The sequence below is a fragment of the Panicum virgatum genome, chromosome 6K (genome assembly GCF_016808335.1).
Source record: "Panicum virgatum strain AP13 chromosome 6K, P.virgatum_v5, whole genome shotgun sequence".
Taxonomy (NCBI): Eukaryota; Viridiplantae; Streptophyta; class Magnoliopsida; order Poales; family Poaceae; genus Panicum; species Panicum virgatum.
Window position 1 is genome coordinate 6235636 of NC_053141.1, and position 22934 is coordinate 6258569.

The 22934-nt window shown below is 44.9% G+C and overlaps 1 protein-coding gene across 7 annotated transcripts; it reads right to left on the minus strand.

Annotated features, from left to right (window-relative positions):
- Positions 1-87: 87 nt before the first annotated feature.
- On the minus strand, positions 88-11877 carry LOC120711455. Of its 7 annotated transcripts, none has more exons than XR_005690294.1 (4): positions 11395-11877; positions 10540-10652; positions 1507-6251; positions 88-1386 (listed from the first exon to the last, which is right to left on the minus strand). XR_005690294.1 is itself a non-coding variant. In XM_039996991.1 (4 exons), exon 4 carries the CDS (start codon positions 4314-4316, stop codon positions 2946-2948), a length of 1371 nt encoding a protein of 456 aa, XP_039852925.1. In that variant the 5' UTR covers positions 4317-6251; positions 10540-10652; positions 11395-11571; positions 11672-11877; the 3' UTR covers positions 88-2945. The 7 variants fall into 7 exon arrangements, 6 of the variants coding, with proteins under 6 accessions (XP_039852925.1, XP_039852929.1, XP_039852924.1 ...); XM_039996991.1 differs by having other exon boundaries at positions 88-6251; positions 11395-11571; positions 11672-11877; XM_039996995.1 differs by having other exon boundaries at positions 88-5823; positions 5927-6251.
- Between the last annotated feature and the right edge of the window lie 11057 nt (positions 11878-22934).

Here is a 22934-nt window from a genome sequence, read left to right on the forward strand (position 1 = left end):
ATTCATTCGTGGTTCATGAAATACTGCCACCCCAAATTGGTGTCTGCGGGCATCATCGCTGGTGACGTTGGTAGGCGCCAACAGAAACCATATACAATCTCAAATGGACAAAATTTAGTGGTCGAGTGTACCGCCCTGTTGTATGCAAATTCCACATGTGGCAAGCTTTCTTCCCATAGTTTCAAGTTCTTCTTAAGAACAACTCGCAGCATTGTTGACAATGTACGGTTGACAACTTCGGTTTGCCCATCAGTTTGTGGATGACATGTTGTGGAGAACAGCAGCCTTGTCTCAAGTTTACCCCACAAAGTCTTCCAAAAGTAACTCAAGAACTTGGTGTCACGATCCGACACAATGGTACGTGGCACTCCATGTAGACGCACAATTTCCCTGAAAATTAATTCAGCAATGTGTGAAGCATCGTCGCTCTTATGGCAAGAAATAAAGTGTGCCATTTTGCTAAAATGATCAACCACAACAAAGATTGAATCCCTCCCCCTCTTGGTTTGAGGTAATCCAAGAACAAAGTCCATAGAAATGTCTTCCCAAGAGACACTAGGAATGGGTAAAGGGGTGTATAAACCATGAGGGTTCAAGCGTGACTTAGCTTTGTGACATGTTACACAGCGAAGAACATATCTCTCCACATCTCGCCGCATCTTTGGCCAAAAGAAATGATCAGCTAGCACTTGCTCTGTTTTCTTGACACCAAAGTGACCCATAAGGTCTCCGGCATGAGCATCCTACAAAAGCATTAAGCGAACAGAGCAATCTGGAATGCAGAGTTTGTTAGCTCTAAACAAAAATCCATCATGCAAATGGAACTTTTCCCAACCCTTGCCATCACAACATTTAGCAAATGGTTCAGCAAAGAATGAATTAGTAGCATACAAATTTTTGATGTTCTCCAAACCAAAAATTTTAGCATCAAGTTGGGACAACAAAGCATAGCGTCTAGATAAAGCATCTGCAATAATATTTTCTTTTCCTTTTTTGTACTTGACAATATAAGGAAAATATTCAATGAATTCACTCCATTTGGCATGTCGTTTGTTCAGTTTTAGTTGACCCTTTAAATGTTTCAAAGATTCATGGTCTGAATGTATCACAATTTTTTTAGGTAAAAGGTAGTGTTGTCAAGTTTCCAAACTCCTCACAAGAGCATAAAGTTCTTTGTTATAAACTGAATAATTCAAAGTTGGACGACTTAGCTTTTTCACTAAAGTATGCAACAAGTCTTCTTTCTTGCATGAGCACACCTCTTATCCCTACACCACTTGCATCACATTCAATTTCAAAGGTCTTACCGAAATCTGGAAGTGCAAGGAGTGGAGCTGATGTCAACCTTTTCTTCAACTCTTCAAATGTGTGCTCTTGTGTTTCACCCTAGTGGAATGGTATATCTTTATTTATCAATTGGTTTATTGGGGCAGCAATGGAACTGAAATCTTTCACAAACCGACAGTAGAAGCCGGTAAGTCCAAGGAAGCTTCACACTTGGCTCACATTTTGTGGAGGCTTCCATTCACGAACAGCCTTGATCTTTTCCTCATCCACCTCCACGCCATGAGCTGAAACAACAAAGCCAAGAAAAACTACATTGTCGGTGCAAAAGGTGCACTTTTCAAGGTTAGCATACAAGCATTCCTTCCGCAAAATAGTAAGCACACATTATATATGTTCAACATGTTCATCAAGTGACTTGCTGTAAATTAAGATATCATCAAAGTAAACAACAACAAACTTACCAATGAAATGTCTAAGCACATGGTTCATCAATCTCATGAATGTGCTAGGTGCATTGGTTAATCCAAAAGGCATTACCAACCATTCATACAGCCCAAACTTTGTTTTGAAAGCTATTTTTCACTCATCTTCCTCTCTCATTCGGATTTGATGTTAACCACTTCTTAAATCAATTTTTGTAAAGATGATAGCACCACTAAGCTCATCAAGCATGTCATTAAGCCTAGGTATGGGGTATCTATATCTTATTGTGATGTTATTTATAGCTCGGCAATCAACACACATTCTCCATGAGCCATCTTTCTTTGGAACTAAAAAAACAGAAACATCACAAGGAGAGAGACTTTCCTTCACATAACTTTTGTTGATGAGATCTTGCACTTGGCGCTGAATTTGTTTTGTTTCCTCCGGATTGGTGCGGTATGGTGCACAATTAGGAAGTGGAGCACCAGAAACAAGGTCGATTTGGTGTTCAATCCCTCTCTTTGGTGGCAGCCCTGGTGGTGCTTCCTCGGGAAACACTTCATATTCCTGTAACACATCAAAAACAGCACTAGGCAAGGTAGAGGGTAAATCATTAGTGACAAGAAAAATATCCTTGTACAGGAGTACATAGAATATGGCATTGGGTTCACTCAATTCTTTTAAATCCCCTTTTCCCATCATCACTAAACCCTCTTTTCCCTTTGGCTCGGTTATTTGCAGCTGTGGAGTTTTATTTGGCTTTGGAAACACTCCCTCACTATTTATGTGGGTCACTCGCAAATGGTTCTCTCTCTTGCTGTTTTTTTTTTCATATCATCCTTCAAAATTTTCTCGGGGGACAAAGGAAGCAAAGTGATTCGATCTCCTTTGTACATGAAAACAACCTTGTTGGCACGACCACAAATCTGAACATCACGATCATATAACCAAGGTCTTCCCAAAAGCAATTGGCATGCTTGCATGGGCACCACGTCATACTCAACATGATCATTGTATCTTCCAATAGAGAAAGGAACGGCCACAATGTTGCTCACACGCAGTGTACCACACTCATTTAACCATTGGATCTTATATGGAGAAGGATGACGCCGCTGTTTCAATCTCATTCTCTCAACCAATTCTTGACTTGCAATATTATTGTAGCTGCCATTATCAACAATGATGCTGCGTAACTTATCCTTGATTATGCCTCGGGTGTGAAAAAGATTGTGCCGCTAATTATTCTCCTCTTTCACAACAGCAACACTAAGCACTCGGCGAGAAATAAAACAATTATTGTCTCCTTCATCAGGTTGAATTTCCCCACCTTCATCATACTTAAGTTCTTCATCATATCTTGGAGCATCTTCCTCCGGTTCACTTTCAGATTTCCATTCACCTTGCTCATTTATAATCATGGTTCTTCGACTAGGACACTGAGCAGCAACATGCCCACGACCTTTACACTTGTGACAAACGATGCTTCGACTATGTGAAGATGATGCAGCAGCTGATGTAACAGAGAGGGCTGTTGTACTTGTAGAAGGACATAGTTTTTCTTGCTGAATTGCAGGTGAAGAAGCAGTAGAAACCACCATCTTTGCTGCACCAATAGATGGAGCATGCCTAGCTGCAGCACCTTGAGATCGAGCTCGAACAACAGAGATCCCAGCTTGCTGCCGACACCATGGAGCTAAAATAGATTGACTGCCATATGACCTCCTTCGACTCTCTTGCTGAATTTTTCTCTCAGTGCGCATGGCTTGCTGCACAAGAGCTTGCAAGTTATCATATGGAAACATCTCAAGAAAACCTGAAATTTTTTCATTGAGACCATTCAAAAATCTTGCCATTTTTAATTCCTCATCTTCTCTAATTCCATATCTCACCAAAAGCAACTCCATCTCCTTGAAATAATCATCAACATATTTGGATCCTTGTCTCAATGTTTGTAACCTATTACAAAGGTCACACTGATAGCTTGATGGAACAAATCGTCTTCTCATTACCTTTTTCATTTCATCCCATGTGTTGATATGATCACGTCCCAACACAAGCTGATTTTCTTGTATTTGATTCCACCATGTGAGAGCATAACTTGAAAATTCAACAGAAGCAAGGTTTACACGCCTTTGATCAGAGAGATTATGCACTCTAAAAATATGATCACATTGCTCCTTCCACTCAAGATATGAATCAGCATCTTCTCTTCTTGAAAATTTTGGAACACTCAACTTGATGCGAGCATTGCTGTTTAGATCACCTCTATTGCGACGACCATGATGATTTGCCCCATCATGACCAGCACCACGATGCTGTTCATATGGCTGTCCAAAACACCCATGGTGTGCAAAAGAATTTTCATTATCATCAAAGCCTTCGTCATATTCATCATGAGCTTCATCTTCATCATCAAAATGCACATGACGATCATGTCTACGTCCTCCTCCATGCTGATTATAAAAGTCAGCGCGCCGTCCACCACGACCATTGCCAAAACGATCATGAAATCCATTACCAAATCCAGAATTTTCATCACCAAATTCTTCTTCTTGTGGACCTCGACCACCCGCTGCGGGAAGACGTTCATTGAACAACCTCTCCATTGCCTCCAAGAGTGTTTCCTAGTTGGTGTAACTCAGCCCGCGCAACTGGAGGTTCTTCATCTCCATGGTTCCCACCATGAACACTCGAATCAGATCCTGCCATGTTAGATTGGTAGCAAAAAAAGTGGAATAGAGGGGGAAAAATTTGTGGAATCACACAATCTCACCACTTGCTTACCCAAGTTCTTAGCCGTTCTCAAGGACTGTGAGTGTGCTAAAGTGGCAGTACCGCAGCTATGATTAAGCGATCGAAAGGATACAAGACGAGAGGTCCGGTTTCAGGTTTTTGTGGAGCTATAGGTGGCTGTTCAAGGGAGGCTTATGGTACTGAAAACAAGTGTGTAAGCCACTCAAAGATGGTAAACGTTGCTGCTATTAGCACCACAAACTTTTAGATTCTAAATTTAGAACTTGCAGGTACACAATCCACAATATAGGCCCTTTCAACTTCTTTTTTTTTTTACTTTTTTTAACTCTTTCTTTCTGATCTCTCCTTTTTTCACTTTCTTTTTTTCAGTAGACACAAGATAGCATACGAGGGGGGTGGGTGAGAAAAAAATTTAACAAGATTACGGCGGAAGACAACAATGGTGACTAGCAAGCAACAAGATGAGTGTAAATATCACAAGATAAACAGTACCAACAAAAGACTATAGGATTTTTTGTATGGCTTTTCAGTGGACTATAGGATATGGCAAAACAAATATATGAGATGGATGAAAACAGTAACAGATGGTAAACAAAAGATAGATAAACGGGTGATAACAAAATCTACCGTGACAACGATAGCTCTGATTACCACATGATAGGTGCCGATATATTCTAGCACAAGGATGGCCCAATCTTCATGACAGTAGGTTCAAGAACAATGATAACTTTGCTGCGAACATCGGGTAAATAGCTTTATACCTGCCAAGATTAGATGCGACGGGGAGAGAGGCACCGAAACCTTGAGGACTTCGACTCAATCTTCAAACGATCGCAGAACCACAAATCGGGACTAATCCACACAAAATGGTACAGCTGTATTGGAAATCGTAGAGCTCGAAGTAGCGGAACCCAGAGGGATCTCTTCACAAGTCCAATAAGAACAAGGAAGAACAAGGGTGTGCAAGGCACTCAACAGCTCGGCTGCAAAACAATTTCAGTTTATCAAAATGATCAAAAGTCTTCTAATCTCTGAGATACATAGGATATTTATACAAGGAACAACCCTCCTTACTGGGTGTGAATGGACCTTAGAGTTTCTGAAGTTATGGTAAATGAAAAGTCACCACGAACTGAAATCCCGAGGAGCCTCGCGTGGCTGTTGGTCTTCTGTGCAGTCTTCACTCAATCCATCATAACTCTTTATTTGGAAATCCAAATGACATGAGGTTTATTGCGTTGGAAAGTAGACTTATTTATCTTTCCAACCATGTATAGCTTGCACCACGAAACATCGTAGATTGGTACAGTTTTGCATGAGAACTTGATGGTCCGGTAGATTGTTGACCTTCTGAGCAGTCTTTACTAAAGTACTCGGATCTCATTAGTGGTAATCCAAAGTACTCGGCTTAAATTTCATTGGAAAGTAGACTTGATAATATTTCCAAAATTTCCTCATTGACCTTTATAGCTATTGGGAATCAAAAGTTATGACTGCTTCTTTCAGACTGTTATGCAGAACAAGTCGGGCTCGAAGGTGGTCCTTCTTTGTAGTCTTCTTTTGTATTCTTGTCATCCTCCTTGGTGAACATGAGTACCAACAACGTGCACATCTTAGGCAGTATATAATTCTCATTGATACTAAAATAAATTTCGCAAAGCAGCGTGTTCACCTCTTGTTGTAGTTTCTTAGCTCGGCTACGCGTAATTGGTCCTTCCTGCACTTGCTTATGTGTAACTTGAGTAACCATTGGTATGTCCTCATCAGAAGAGCTCACAATTCACTGGCTAAATGTGGAGACCCTATGTTAATATTTTGCTTTAATTGGACATTCTACATCTCTATTAGACATTTAGGGGAAACCATGTCAAACAGCATCAAAAATCATATGCCTCATGTAATTCATAAACATACTTAGACTCTAGATAATGGGAGTTGTGACATAATTAAGAATGGAATGCATGTTGATTGGAGAGGTTGAGGTATTTTTGAAGAGGTAAACCTTGTAATAGTAAAATAGTGTATGGCGTTGACCTAGACTAGGATGGCATGTAATATATAGCTGTGGAAGATACTAAGAAGTTGCACAGTAAGGGTTCCGGTAATGACAAGCAACACAGTGGTAGATCTTCTGCAAAATAATCTCTATCTCTATATCTATCTCTATTATTGCTAGAGCAAGCGATGATTTCTTAGTCCGTCAAAAGGAGTCCTAATCGGAATTCAGCTGACTATATGTTAAGGATCCGAAACCATTTAGAATTAGCGCTTGGTGAGTAAAATAGAAAAAGACTAAATTCCTCAACCGGCACATACAATGTTACAATAAAATACATATGGTGTATAGTATATATATATACCTATTGTCTATTCAACTCACGGGGTATTGAATACTATTCAATGCACCGGCGGCGCAGCCCCAACTCCGGCGAGGAAAAACGCAACCAATATTTACTACTCCACCAGCACTCATCGCATTCAACGCAATTAAAAGCAACACCATGACCCCATACCACAATTTTACGGTCCAAAAGATAGCCTTTTTACGGGCCATTGATTGCTATTTATTGGTGGCACATAAAACATGCATTATTGCCGTATCAATTATGGTCATTTTGCTCTATAATTGGTGGCCATTAATTAGCCATTATTAATTTTGTTCAAAAACCATCATCCGGCAGTGTTTTATGGACAAGGAAGGACGCCTTATTCGGAACCATCGGGAATCGCGCCCCTGATTATGCGAGATGAATAGATGATTATGCAACCAGCGCAAGGAAACTAGGAGGCCTCCCCCCACCCAAACATCGACTCGCTCCCAATCCACTAACGCCAGACTGTTCTAGGCATCCAAGATCACCACCCTTGACGCCAGACTGCCAAAGAACAAGCAGAGGCAACAAACATTCCGCTACAACCACCGGCTACACTGAAACTTTGAACTTTGCAGCACAGAGAGGAAGCAACAACCCCATTAGTGACAGCAGCAGGTTAGTTTATTTGCTCCCAAAATGCGTTCAATTGGTAGTGCCTAGCTGCAAGCCACAGCCCACGTGCATGAATTTCGGGTGTTACCATGTTTTCGAACAGACAATTGTGTTCATTGCCATTAGAATTTTTTACGTCATCTTTTACATTTACTGATGTGCATCTAGTTATCATTTTTACTTCAACTTCATATCGAATCATAGAGTATCGCATCGTATCAAAATCATAGAGTATCGCATCGTATCAAAATCATAGAGCACAAGTGAGCAAGCACTCTCCGATTCATCATATCTGATTCCTCACAACTAGAAGCTGACCCCTTTGTGCAATATCCAGAATAGTAGTAGCACAAGCAATACTGTAGTAGTATTTTTCACAGCATAAAAAATTATCATTGTGTTTCCATGTTGCAAAGCTTGCTAGAGTAGTATTTTTTATAAGCCAGAGTAGTATTTGGTTCTTATTGAAGTAGTATTTTTCACACTTTTTGAGTAGTATTGTTGTACAAATTAGAGTAATATTTTTTTTCTTACTGAAGTAGTATTTTCCACAATTTAAAGAAGCACTTTGATAATTTTGAGTGGTAGCTTTTGTGTGTTATAGTAGTTCATAACTCGTGAATCATGTGACCATTACATTATGCTGCCACACAACAGCACGGCCAATTTAGATAGTGAAAATAATTCTGCAAGTCAATAGTCAACAACACGGCCAATATCATGATTTTTTTACTTCTCTGATTTTGGAAAATTACTCCTAGAAATCTTCAACATTTTTGGTAAATAATTCTTTGAATAATACTCTTCTTAATTATAAAAATTATGTAGTGTTTTTTTAATTTAGAGTAGTATTTTGTTCATATCCAAGCAGTACAATTTCACAATTTAGACCAGTATGTGCTTTTGTTAGATAAGCTACAAGATATAAGGATTGAGAGGCAGTTGCATGAATGGGATGATTAATTACTTCTTTGAATATTACTCCTCTTAATTTTAGAGAATTTTATGCAGTATTTTTCATATTTGGAGTAGTATTTTTATTCATATTCGGGTAGTAATTTAAAATTGAGAGTAGTATGTGCTTCTGTTAGATAAGTTAGATAAGTCCCAAGCTAGAAGGATTAGGGGGGGGGGGGGCAGATGCATGCACACTTACTTCTTTGAATATTGATCCTCCTAATTTTAAAATTTTTGGTAATTACTTCTTCGAATATTAATCCTCTTAGTTTTAAAAAAAATTATGTAGTATCTTTTTCATAATTCAAAGTAGTATTTTTGTTCGTATTCATATAGTAATATCAAAATTTAGAGTAGTACGTGCTTCACGAGTTAGATAGAGTAGTATCTTTTACAATTTTCATATTCGATATTTTAGACACTGCAATAAATATTTATTGGTAATGCAGGCAGTTAGAAGAGGCATAGGGCTGACATAGAGGCGCTCCTCAAAGTAGTGCTACATCGGAACATTTAGGACAATGAGCTTGTGGAATAGCATATTCTTTTCATTTGCAGATGTATTTCTGCACGTTCACTTGTGTTAGAGCTGCATCATCAACCGGCAAAATTATGCTTGTATTGTTGTGTAAATGTACCTAAAAGTACTTGTGTAATCGTACCTGTGTTTTCACAAGAGTAATATGAGTCCTCTCATGTCAACATTTTAATGGCAGAACCTGCTATAGCAGTACAAATTTACTACAAGTTAAGAATATTACAGATGTTGTAAACCGGGGGCGGGGGCCACGCGTGCTGGGAGGAGCCATGATTATTTTTAGACCCATCGGAGTAACATCGCTAGACAATTTGACACCACATTTTGCCAAAAAAAAAGGGAAAATTCGATTCATGCCACCACAACTCCGTGAAATTGGGTGTCATGTTGAAAATCATGCCACTCAATGGCGTGATTTTCAACATGAGATCTAATTTCAAGAAATTGGAGTGGCATGGATCCAACTAAAAAAACTAGTGGTAAATCTCTATGAAATTGATGTATGGGGATTGACAAAATTCACCGCTCCCCGATCAATACAATGGTCAACTAGGCACTAACCTAGGTCAAACACATGGAATATGGGAAGAATCAATTATTACTCCCGCGCTACCTCAATGGTGTAATTTTTAGATCGTTGTTTTGGAGGTCTGGTGAATGTGCTACCTCAACGGTTTAATTTTTAGATCGCTGTTGGAGGTCCGGTGAATGTGCTACCTCACGCGCTGAAATTTGATGACTTTTACTTCCAGGACACATGATGATATCACATTTTACTCCCGCATACACTAACGTAGTAAAATTTAACTTGTCAGAGTTACCGCGATCACTCCACCGCATGCTACAACCGGTCAACTCAAATCCCTTTAAGCACGACAAAACATTCATAGAGATAGAGATAACTTTTACTAGTAAGCGTTAAATCAGGATAGACTGGTAGGTGTCTGGTCAAACGAGCATTAAGGTATGGTGTCAAACATTTACACACTAGCTTTTACTACCCGCACGATAATGAAGTCTGCATTAAAATGCCTAGCCAGCCAGATTTTACTACCGTAAATACCTCTCGCCGGAGTGGGGGCGGCGCTCCGCCGGAGTGTTGAATAATATTCAACACCCGGGGTGCTAAATAGACGGGGTGCTATATATATGCTAACCAATATATTTATATGGCTTCTCGTAGCAACGCACGGGCATATTTGCTAGTTACAGAAAACGAAGAACAAGCCACAACAAATTCGAGAGAAATTAAGCTAATTCTAGGAAATCTACTCCTTGTCAAGATAACAGGGGATCTAAGGCTTACAATAGACCATTCTCTGCTGGAGTTAAAGCTGCAGCATTTTTTAGATGAAAGCTGTAACGCTTCTTTTGTGAGACTAAAAGGGCTACAGCTCAAAATAAAACCAAGCATATTTAGGAGCGCAGGCCTGTGAAACAATTGCAGCACTAGGAACTCTGTTCTATGTTTATCGATAATATATATAGCTAACATAGTACAAAGAATTTGATTGGCTAGAGCTGTCATGGTGATATTATGCTTGCAATATAATCCTTCCATAGTTCCATCAGCAAAATGTTATGTCAGAGTACCTCTGGAAGGGTTGGGATTGAACACATCATTCTCTTAGCAGCTTGAGAATCGCCACAAGCATCATGTTGACAGGGTGAGCCCCTTCCTTTATCCACTGAAGCAATCGATCCATCTGCAAATCAACAAGGATGGTTATGATAGCCTATCCCAGAATTGAATATGGTTAAGAAAAAATGAATGTAATCAGAAAAGACAACAATCTCTTGAAATTAGAACTTTTATGAACCAAAGGTAGGGGTGCCTACAGAAATTTCTCATTGCTTAAAAAAATTTCAGCACAAGGACAGGGGCCTGAGGAGACAAGGCACTACCAAATTACCTCCACTAGGTAACTGTGGACACACGCCTTTTTTTCTTTCTAAAGAAACAAACATGTACACTAAATGTTTGGTAGCTGACTCACATGTTTTAAGGCCTTCTTTAGTTGCGCGTGCAAAGTTTTTGAAATAAAATCTTTTCACATTTGAAGTATTATATATAGACTAATCACAAAACTAGTCTGTAAACTACGAGATGAATTTATTAAAACTAATTAATCCATTATTAGCACATGTTTACTATAGCAATTTAGTGTCTAATCATGGTCTAATTAGGCTCATTAGATTCGTCTCGTAATTTACAAGCAAACTATACAATTAGTTTTTTTTTCGTCTAGATTTAATTCTCCATGCATGTAAGATTCTCATTTGACGTGATAGTTTTGGAATTTTGAATTTTGCAACTAAACAAGGGCTAATATGAACTACTTTGCGGATACAGATACGATAGGTAAAAAGGTGGATTTTTTTCACGAATTGAAGAAACAGCGCCAAGTTAGACATGAGATTCCGGGGAGTGCAAATAGAGGGCCTTACTCAGGGGTCGGTGTCGTCGCTGTCGGTCACGCTGCAGGGACAATGAGCCGCTATAGAGCCAGAAGCCCCATTGTGGTTGAAGCAGATGACGGTATCTCCCTCGCCTAGGGATCTAGCCGAGATGTCACGGTTTCCGCTCTGCCCTCTGTCAGATCTGGGACTCTTCTATATGTCTACCTACACTACAAATCTGCTCTTAGATTTGGTTTTGAACTCAACTTCTATTCGAATCCTACAAGCGTGAAAGAAATCGCGCCGGACTCTTCTATTTGTCTACCTACACTACAAATCTGCTCTTGATTTGGTTTTGAACTCAACTTCTATTCGAATCCTACAAGTGCGAAAGAAATCGCGTCGGGGCCGGCGCCGCCGCCGGGTGGGGCTACGGGCTACCTGCCACGAACAGGGAAGGAGATCGTGGGAGCTCCCAGCTAGCAGAGGGGACCATCACCAACCAAACCCAACCGAAAAAGTCACATGAACACCAACACCCTCCTTCCCCAACTATTAAAGGTGGACTAATTCACCCCCAAACTACAAAACTAGATATTCTACCCACTAAACTTTTCAAAATCGATCAAATAACTCCTCATATTTTGGATGGTGATTTTGCTACAATAGCACCGTTGTCTTTTTCTTGTTTATTAATTTCGCATGAATCTTTGAAAAATCATAGTAAATTGCAGAAAAATCATAAAATGGAAAATTCAATTTTGTTTGACTACATCAGTAGATCTACTCAATGAACATATAATGGTACTTTTTAGTACAAAGTTTTTGCCATAGATTTAAATCTATGTTTTCTATAATTAATTGAAACAATTCATAGGTGCAGATTTAATGGTCTATTTGCGGTGAAATTTTTATGGTTGGCATATTATTGTACGCTTGAACTATAGTAAAAATTTCATACTCATTGGATCCCCTATAACTTAATTATAGATTTATTTAGGTTTATGCTTGTTAAATCTATGCATTATCTATAACTAAGTTATACGTGATCCAATGAGTATGAAATTTTTACTATAGTTCAGCATAAAATAATTTGCCAAACATAAAAATTTCACCACAATTAGACCACAAAATCTACACCTATGAATTGTTTCAATTAATTATAAAAAATATAGATTTAAAGCTATGGTAAAAACTTTATACTAAATAATACCATATTATAGTTTACTATGTAGATCTGATCTACTGATGCGGAGTCTAACAAAATTGGATTTCTATTTTATGATTTTTCTACAATTTACTATAATTTTTCAAAGATTAAGAAGAAAGAAATAAAAAAAAGAAAAAGGCAAAACCGTGCTACTGCAGCAAAACCACCGTCCAAAACCACCTGGTGGGTTATTTATACTAAATAATACCGTATTATAGTTTGCTGTGTTGAAGCAAGTATTAGGCTAATAGAAAAACACCACTTAAAACGTGTCCAACAGACTCTCCACTGTATCCAACTCGGTATTCCCTTCCTTCCGCTAGCCATCTTTAGCTAGCGCTTCCGACTCGCCATCTCTGTCCTTCCTCATGCACTCCTCTTTCCCGCAACACTTTCTCTCCCTGCGCCCTCACCACCCCTCTGCTCCATCCTCTCATGGTCGCGCTCCCTGCCCGGGCAGCACCCCCGTCCCCGTCGACCCACTGTAGAGCCTGGCCGGCTGTCTGAGCCAGCGCGCGGCGGCGGAAGCGCACGCGACCGGCCCTCTGAGCCAGCGCACGGCGGCGGCAGAGCACGCGGCCGGCCCTCCAAGCCAGCGCGCCGGAATGCGAAGGGGAGGGAGGGGCCGACTGTCGTTGCTGAAGGAGGGGGCGGAGAGGAGAGGGAGAGGGCCGGCGTGAGGGGCACCTCAGCCAGGCGGAAGCATTCCGAGGAGGGTGTGGCCGGCTGCCGTTGCCGGAGGAGGGGGAGAAGGTCGGCATGAGGGGCCGCTCGGCCGAGGCGGAGGAGAGCAGAGAGGAGTGTGCCAGGCTAGCAGAAAGGATAAGGAAGAGGGGAAAGGAAAATGATGACATGTGGGACCCACGCGTCAGTGTGTGTGGAGGAAAGAGTTGAAGGAGCTGTTGGGATTTGTAGAGTGGGAAATGAAGAATTTGTTGGAGTAAGCCTCTCAATATAGAGAGGAATTTGTTTAGAGAGTTAAATTGAGAGTCAAATAGAGAACAAAAAATAACTACTCTCTTGGCTGTAAGCATGCTTTATAGGAGTTCCACATTCGTCACACCACTTCTCTTTTTTTTTTCAGAAACCCACTTTGAGTTATGCCATTCAGAAATTTCATATTTGCATTGTAGATAACAGTTCCGATATGAATTTTCATATCCCATAACTTAAAGTATGAAAAATAGTCGCTAATACAATGTGACACCTGATCTTAATTGTCTGAGTTTTTGTTCAATATTGTAACTAGCTAACTTTTTGACCATGTGTTTGTGAAAGTGCCTACGGATATGAGATATGTACAATTTACTTGCCGTGGACATGTGTGTCATCACGGATACAGAGATGGAGGGTCTAAAGGGATGGAATCCTCAGAGAAGTGAGAGATTACTGCTAAGTTGGGTTGGGAGAGTTCAGAGCTCTCTGTTGTGTTTTGCACAAGAGCTTTTCAAAAAAAAAACCTGGCGAATTTCCAGTGAGGTTGCAAAATATCATTGAAATAGGTAACCATCGTTTGTTTGCAGATTTATATTTGATCTTTTTCCTTTAGTTACATATATGTAAGTATGTCGATTTTACCACTGGTTCAAGGTTAAGAAACATCCCATGCCCAATTAACTCGGGAAGATGCTGCTGATAACACATTTTGGCCATTGGTGAGCTGTTCTTTGACAGCTCTTGGTACTTTATTCTTCTTGCGATCGGGAGCATCCAAGGATTCTTGTTGCAAATTGGCGATGTTCAAGCTTGCTGTGTGATGGAATTTCTGTGCCCATTCTAACATTGCGAACTTTGACCGAGAAGATACTGAAGCTGCAGTAGAGACTAGGAGCATCATCCGGTGCCTATGTTGATGCGATTGCAACATTAGAAGCTTGTACCATCGTTGGTCAATTGAAATACATATCCGTGGTAACGCTTATAATCAATTTTGATGATTTGGCATTTATGATTTGGCACGAAACTTGAATGGCCAGGTCATAATGGGCCTATAATCCTTGAGCACACTAGATACGTTCTCTAGGCTTGTAGCCCAACAAACAGGCCCAACTTAACAGCTTATAACTACTCTACAACTCCACTAGCAACGCCAACCCAGAAGAATCGTTTCCTCCCCTGCCACCGCCGCCACTGCTCCTCCCAAGAACTTGAGCTTGCTTTCCTCCATTCATCCTCAGCTCAGCTCAGCTCCGGCCACTGCCGACCATGTCCCAGAAACTCAAGCTTACTTTCCTCAGCTCAGCTCTGTTCGCCGACGACCATATCAGCTCACCGTCGCCGCATGGAGCTTCGGGAGCCCCACCGGCCGCCGGCTAGCCACTCAGTCCCCGAAGACCATGGAGATGGAGGTTGCCTCCATTCCGGCCTCCCTCTTCGATAGCAGAGGCGGCGTCGAACGAGCTTCGGCGGAACGGAATGTGGGCCCATCACACCTTTGGGCTCAGATCGCCGTGCCGGCCAACTCACCTCGACGATGGCTGCGGGCCCACTTCTCCGCCGTGGCGCGCACGATTGGATCCGCGGCATCTCCAGCTCTTCCGTGGCACGCACGGCTCTGGATTTCCGTGCGGCGCACGCAATCTCCGACCCCCGCTCCCCCGCCGCTGCCCCTCGGCTCGGGGTCTCCGTGCATCGCACGGAATCTCCAACCCCCCGCTCCCCCGCCGCACCCCTCTGCCTCTCCTCCGGTGCCGTCGCCGGCACCTATAAGTAGTGCCCCTCTAGTGTTGTCGTTTTCAGGAGCCATCAGAAGCAATCGCCACCACACATAGGAGCCAACATTGGAGGGGAGGGATACATCCGAGGGGAGAGGAGGCAATGGCGGCGCTCGTGGAGGAGGCCGTCGCCGTCGCAGCGGCTGTGGCGATGGAGATTTGGTCTCTGCGTGCGTCTCAGGCGTACGCGCTGACACTCTCTGACGGCGTCCACATCCGCGCCATCGACCTGGAGGGTCGTCCCGGATCAGCTCCGCATCTCCAGCAGTCCAGCCTCGCCCGCATGGACCACCTCCTCCTCGTCGGCATCCACGGCCACCTCAGGATCATCGCCGACCATCCGCACCACCCCCTCTATCTCGGCGCCTTCCGACAGTGGACGTGGACCCTTAATGCGGCACAGGACGTCGGTACGCCGCATGTAGGCGGCGGCGGCAAAGCCTACCAACAGATGCAGCTGATGCAGCTGGCTTCCGGGTGGCAGAGCCAACCTACGATAAAGCCTAGACCCTTTGTGATCTCGGGTGACAGAGCCAACCTTCGATGGATCACAACTTATGCAATAAGTAACTATATTGGTTAAGTGAGAGACCAACACTTACAAGAACAACTCTTTATTGCAACACAACAATACTACACAAGAGTTGTCGGTACCCTGTAGCAGGGATACCCCACTCCTACAGCAGCAAGACAGGACTCGCGTAGTCATTCATAACTACGCCCTAAGGGGCGGAGCAGCCGGGCCCCAGGGGTCCGGCTCTTACCTCACCAGGCCAACGGCCCCGGACCCGTTCCCCGCTCTGGGAATGGGTCCGGCGACGCCACGTGTCCCTAAGGAAGGGAAGCTCCGCGCCAACAGCCGAGGGCTCGGACCCCCCATATAGGTCCGGGACCTCCCCGCGTCCGTCCGGACCTCCCACGCGCGTAGAACCAATATACCGCCGGGGCGGGGTCCGGGGGCGCCACGTGTCCTGCAGCAGCAGGCGCGGGCGCGAGTCTTCCGCTGGTACACGGTGCAGCCGCATGCGCCGCATCCGAGCAGAGCCCGTCTGCCGCATTAAATGGATACGACGGCACGGCACCCTTTCATCATACCGTCTACGCCGCAAGCTACACGGCCCGTTCAGCTACGCGGAAGGCTACGGCAAGCTACGCCGCAAGCTACGCCCTGGCGCCGTTTCGACAAGACAGGGCATGGCTATGCTGGACGGAAGATTCCCACGGGCAAAGCAAGGAAATCCCGGAATAAGATCTTTCTCAGGCGTAGCACCATAATAGCGCTAGGCCATTCGTATTAAATACAACATCGTTGGGCCCACCTGTCGGGGACTCAACGGCCATGTACGCGCCTCCCTTGAGATATAAAAGGGAGGCGCTCGCTGCACACTCTAGACTCTCTCTACACTCTCTAAGGCCAAGTGAAGCCAGACACAACACAAGCTCGGATTCACTCCGAACAATCCCATTCTCAACCTCTTGAGAGCACAAGCAATAACAACACACATTGGATGTAGGGTATTACGCTCCGGCGGCCCGAACCACTCTAAACCCGCTGTGTTCATCGTGTTCTTGCATGTAGATTGGACTAATCCTAGCTAACCCCCGAGTACTCACCCTCTGGGTTTAGGCGGATGCACTACGCCACCCGACTGTCGGTTTGCACACCACGACAATAGTATACAACAATACTCTCCTCTTTTAGTGGCTAGCCTAGCACTCACTTTTTCCCTCCTAGCACTAGCACTACCACCTCTCTTCTACCATGCTCATGGATGGATGTCATGGCAAGAGGGGGGTCTCTATTTATAGGCCAAGGGGAGACATAATATTATGACAAGTGTCCCCTTCTAGAAAATTCCAAAACATTCTAATATATTCTAAATTTATTTATTACTAATGTTAGATGTGTCCATAGAAAATATCTCATTCTAGCATTGTGAAGAACACTCTACAAGTTTGTATTGCACTCTTCTCACCAGTCAAGAAGTTGTGCCAGGTTGGGCGCAAGATCGTCTCTGCAGGTCTCACGAGGAAGAAGTCTGACATCTGGATTATCACGAAGCTCCATGACCTGCTGACCAGTATCCTAGCCGTGAAGGTAGGAGTTGTCTTTCTGGTTCATCCTTAGTACTAGTGATGGGATTTGTTGATCATTGGGGTTTGTTGATCATTGGGATTTGTTGATCATTGTAGGTAGTGTTGAATTGAATGTGAGGGATAGGTATAGCGGGTGAACAGTTATCCGATGAATGAGTTGAGTCAGTATCAGTAAGCGGGTGTAGTAGAATTTGATGCGGCTAAGCTTTGGGGCTGTTCGATTTTTGATAGTGAACAACTCCGTTCGGTATTCATGTTTTTTGTTTCAAAGATTTGCTGAATTGAATTCTTTCTATCAACTGTATGTAGTACGAATTCTTCCTATAGTTTGACGAATTCTTCCTATCAGCAGAGAAATGGTTCCCTGCAGTACTTGCTTGTTGGTTTCCCTTTCTGTTTGGTGCCTCGGCTGTTGTGTCTCTATGTGCTGAGCAGGCCTAGTGCTGAGTGCTCTTGTGTCTGTGTAGTCTGCTGAGTTACTGTTGTCACGGTTAGCAGTGCCGCAATCCGGCTGAGTTACAGACTTACAGTTCTAGCTGTGCTCTAGTAAATTGACAGCTGGGAATTCTAATGCTCCTTTTGGTAGCTATCAGATCAGTATGATATATTGACATCACAAACTCATGACAGATTTAAAGCAAAAAGCTTCCTCTAGATACATGTACGGCCCAAAAGCCTCCTACATCCACATAACTCAAAATTAGCATGTCTTGCTATCTCTAATTTGTGTACCGTCACTACATTCCGGATGTTCAAAGTACAATTCTATCGTGGTGTGGCAAACCACAGCCGGGTGGCGGAATACACCCGCCTAAGCCCAGAGGGTGAGTACTCGGGGGTTAGTTAGGACTAGTTCGATCTCGCTCAAGGACACCAAGAACACGATGAACACACACCGGGTTTAGAGTGGTTCGGGCCGCCGGAGCGTAATACCCTACGTCCACTGTGTGCTGTATTGCTCAAGACTGAAGAGTTGGAGCTGAGTCCAGCGTGCGTCTGAGTGTGCTCTAACTTGCCCGAGAGAGCCTGAGAGAGCCCGAGAGAGCCTATTGTGTACAGCGAGCGCCTCCCTTTTATATCTCAAGGGAGGCGCGTACATGGCCGTTGGGTCCCCGACAGGTGGGCCCAACCGGTGTAGTATAATGTACTGTTCATACATTATGGCATTGCAGGCGAAGGGGATCTCTCTCCTGGATTTCTTGACTGCTCCTGGAATCTCGCGTTCAGCATGTCCAGGCGCTGTCTTGTCGAAACGGCGCCAGGTGTAGCTAGCGGTGTCGCCTGCCAAATAGCTGAACGGGCCGTGTAGCTTGCGGCGTAGGCAGCATGATGGTAAAAGTGCCATGCCGTCGTATCTAATTAATGCGGCAGACGGGCTCTGCGTGGGTGCGGCGTAGGCGGCTGCACTGTGTACCTCGGTAACACGCGGTCCACAGTGAGGCCTGACAAAAGCTGCCCCGCGTGCCGTGGCGGCAAAGCACGCCTCAACCACCCTTATTGAATGCGGTGGGTGGGCGAGCCTTCCAGTGGAAGACCCGTGCCTGCGCCTGTATCTACAGAACAAGTGGAGCATCCGGACCCCTCCTGGCGGTATGTTAGCTCTACGCGCATGGGAGGTCCGGACAGCTCGCGGGGAGGACCCGGACCCCTATGGGGGGTCCGAGCCCCCGGTAGTTGGTTCGTAGCATCCCCTCCTCTGGGACACGTGGCGTCACCGGACCCGCCCCAGAGCTGGGAGCGGGTCCGGGGCCGTTGGCCTGGTGAGGTAGGAGGCTGACCCGTGGGGCCCGGCAGCTCCGCCCCTTGTGGCGTTAGTCGCGGATGACTATGCGAGTCCTGCCTTGGTGCAGTAGAAGTGGGTATCCCTGCTACAGGGTACCGACAGTGGCCCCCGGGCCCACCTCGGGAGAGGTGACGAACCCGCATGTGGGGCCACTACTGCAATTTGGCTTTGCATAACTTGAAGCCTCTTACTGCATGAGTCTTGTCCGGCCTTGACCATCCTTCGAGTTATTTGTTGCCTCATCACATCGTAACGGCTTACTGACTTGTGGCCCCCACGCACAGTGGTTCACCTAGTCACGCGCGCGACGCTCGGCATCGTTGCGGCCGGAGTAAACGAGATATTTACTACCGGCGCAGTTCCCGAAAAGCTTGGTCATGCCAGCGCTTAATACGCGCACGTCAGCTCAGCTTCTGCCTCGCTTCGCGCACGGGCGACGGTTCAGATCCCGCCTTTTCACACCTTTGTTTGTTACCCGCTCTCCTTGACAGGCGGGCCTGGGCCCCCTTGTTATGGACTGGGCGGTTAACACCAGGTGCGGGCGCCGCTTGGGTTCCAGCGACGGTTCCGGGGCATGCCGGTTGGGTCAGGCTTGATAAAGGGGCGAACCGCCTACCGCGGTCACTTTCCTGCATTCGCCTTATTTCTTCTCACCCCTTGCCCCTTACTCCCCCGCGTAGATTGCTTCTCACCTCCATAGCGGGATGGCATCCCTTGCTCATCCCCACCGTTTCCAGTCCGAGGAGGAGCTGAGCACGGTGCGCCGCCTGCTTGGCTTGAGTGCACAGGAGACTGTTTGGGGGATTCGAGCATGCTCGGCTCCCCTCGGCAACCTGCGCACCGGGGAGTTTGTGCTGTTGTTGTCGGTCGAAACCCACCTGCGAGCAGCGACAGGCAACACGAAGAGCCGGGAGGTTGCCGGGGCGCTGGCAGGCACTGCTCCCTCGTCGACGGCCCGCAATTCCAGCACACGCCACGGCTTGTGAAGACGCAGGGCGTGCCACCTGACCTATACCTGATCAGGAAGGTGCGGACGTGCTTGCAATGATTCGCCTGCATACACAAACACGTGGAAACATAAGTTCGAGCCATGATCGGCTCCCCGGGACGACTCTTGCATCGGCTTTAAAGAGCCGATCGAGTCCCGGTGTCAGATGGGATCTGTTTGCATCCGGATATTGATGATTAAAGCGAATAACTGTAAAGCTGCTTCAATTAAATCTAAAAAGATCTAATCCACGACGGTGAAGGCTTCACTGCTAGATCGGAACATCCTACACGTGATTGGGCCTAATAAACGTAACAGATAACTAAACCATAACCAAAACAGAGGCCTAAGAACTAGCAAGAGCCGATTCCCGGATCAATTCCCTGTTAAGACTAAAGCAGAGCATCTAACACGCCACCGGATCATCTAACCCGTTTGCAAGGCCTAACCTAGCAAATATTACGCCAACTCTCAAGAATAAGAGCAAACCGTGACAGATCAGATCTACTAAACATAAAGGAAGCAGGGTGTTGCCTTTACGCAGCTAACTCTATGCAACAAGAGCTAATGTAAGATGATAACATAATCGCGTAAAGACAACATGATATTCGTAGACAATAAGCAACAAAGCACGACAGATCTACTAAAGGTCATGCTACGAACATCAGGATAACTAGTACTACTCGCCATCAAAAACGCTTCAGTACGAGTAATACCAAGGTAAAAGCAAGAACAACGCTGCCCTGATCGCGAGAAGCGATCAGGGCAGCATGGCGCTTACTTGGATGAAACCCTAAGATTAGGGGTGGCGATGCGCCGAGATTGTTAATTGCGAGACGTGATGATGTCCTCCCTTTATGAATAACATAGGGTACATATTTATAGTCCGGAGACTTGGGAAACAATCTAAACTAATCTTGTCCCGATCGGACTCTATCTCTAATCTTAAACTAAATCTAAAAATACATGGCCCATGTGGCCCAAATGCTCACGCAGGAGCCGATTTACAAGCCTTCTAATTCTCCTGCTTCAAGCCCATCTTGCTTTCGGCCCATAAATTAATCCTGTTAATTTATGGCGATAACACATGCCCCCTGGTTTTGGAAATGATAGTTCCAAAACCATTCCGTCGCTTCATCTTCCCGTTAATGCTCATTAAACATACTGCAACCACCAAGGAAGATGCAACGTCTCTGCAACTGGCTCCTCGTAGAATGTGAAACTGCCAATTCGTCTTCCATCTTTTCACTATTTAATCTCACCCCGAATCGGCTCTTCTTCACAGCGAACTCCTTCTTCCTCCCAAAGCCAGTAGCGCAGAAAACCCCAATCCTTCACCAGCCATGGCCATCTCTTCTTCCTCTGGCTCCAACTCTTTTGGAGATTCCTCTTCTTCCTCTTCCTCATCTCCTTCTTCTTCTTCCCTCTCCGCCTCCTCCATCGACTCTATCCCAGAGAGCCGAGAGCCGACCCCCGAATGGGACCCGATAGCAGCGCACGAAGCGCTGGCTCCTCTGCATTGGGATGCAGAGGAGTTCGATTTCGGGGTCGTCTCCGAGGAAGACGAGCCTGAGACCGAAGGAGAAGACCTCCAACTCCTGTTCCAGGAGGAATTGGAGAGCGACGAAGAAGACTCCTCGGAGGGAGATCGACTCCTCCTCCGATAACAATGAGCCGATGGGCGGAAAGCCCTTCCGGTTCCTCGGGTCCTCCGAGGAGGACAGCGAGGAAGAAAACAGCGGCGGCGGCGACGGCTGGAGCGACTTCAGGTCTAAGGGCGGCAGCAGCGCCTTCGGCAGTGACGATGATGATGACGACGACGACAGCGGGGACGCGCCAGCCCGAAGCCCCAAACGCCGTAGGTACTAGGTACCTACGAGGAGTAGAAGTAGTACTGTAGCATCGTAGGGGTAGGATCACAAAGCCGAAGGATTAATTCCTTTGTAACAATCGGCTTTCCTTATAATGAACTTTCCTTTAATGAAATCGAATTTCCTTCAATTCCGTGCATCTGTTTACTTTCCAAAAAGCCGATGGCAACGCATCAGGCTTTTATAAATATCTAAGAGCCGACGAAATTCAAACTAGAAGCAACCCGCACAAGAGTAGAGTATCACTTCCACCTTGAACCGAACTCGACAAACTCTCAAATTCGAGCGTAATTCGAAAACCAAGCTCTACAAATTCGAGCAAGAACTCTCCAAGCACTTGGAATTCGAATCAGAACCCACAGCAAACAAACCCTAAGTCAACGGATCTAGACCATGGCAGATTCTGCAGCTCAGACGACAAGCTCTGCAATCTATGATGCGGCAATCTGCAGTCTGAAGGTAATATTCGGCCTAATCCTTTAGTTTTCTTCAGCTTACTAAGCCTCTGAAACACTGAACTCTGAAACACGACACCATATGCATACTTCTGAATTTCTGAACTTCAGGTGTTAGACATTCTTCTGCCGCATCCTTCCAATCCAAAATCTTTCTGTCTTGGCCCACGAACCCAGGAAAACCCCATAGATTTAATCTCTTGTGAAGCAAATAGGATCCCTTTTGTGAGTCAAAACATCGATCTGAACCTCTGGGCCGACTGCTTAAGAGCCTATATGCCCTTGTGGCAGGATTTAAACATAGCCGATGCACTTAGCTTATCATTGTCTCCACTTGACAAAGATGAAAATCTTCTGAAAACCATCGGCTATTTTTGGTCTGATGCTCTGAACTGTTTTCTTTTTGGTCATGGACCCATGACTCCCACTCTGCTAGATGTCACCATGATCACTGGCCTAGACATTGGATC

Coding starts and splice junctions, on each gene's coding strand:
- LOC120711455 (XM_039996991.1), bottom strand. CDS start 4,316: ATGGAGAGGTTGTTCAATGAACGTCTTCCCGCAGCGGGTGGTCGAGGT.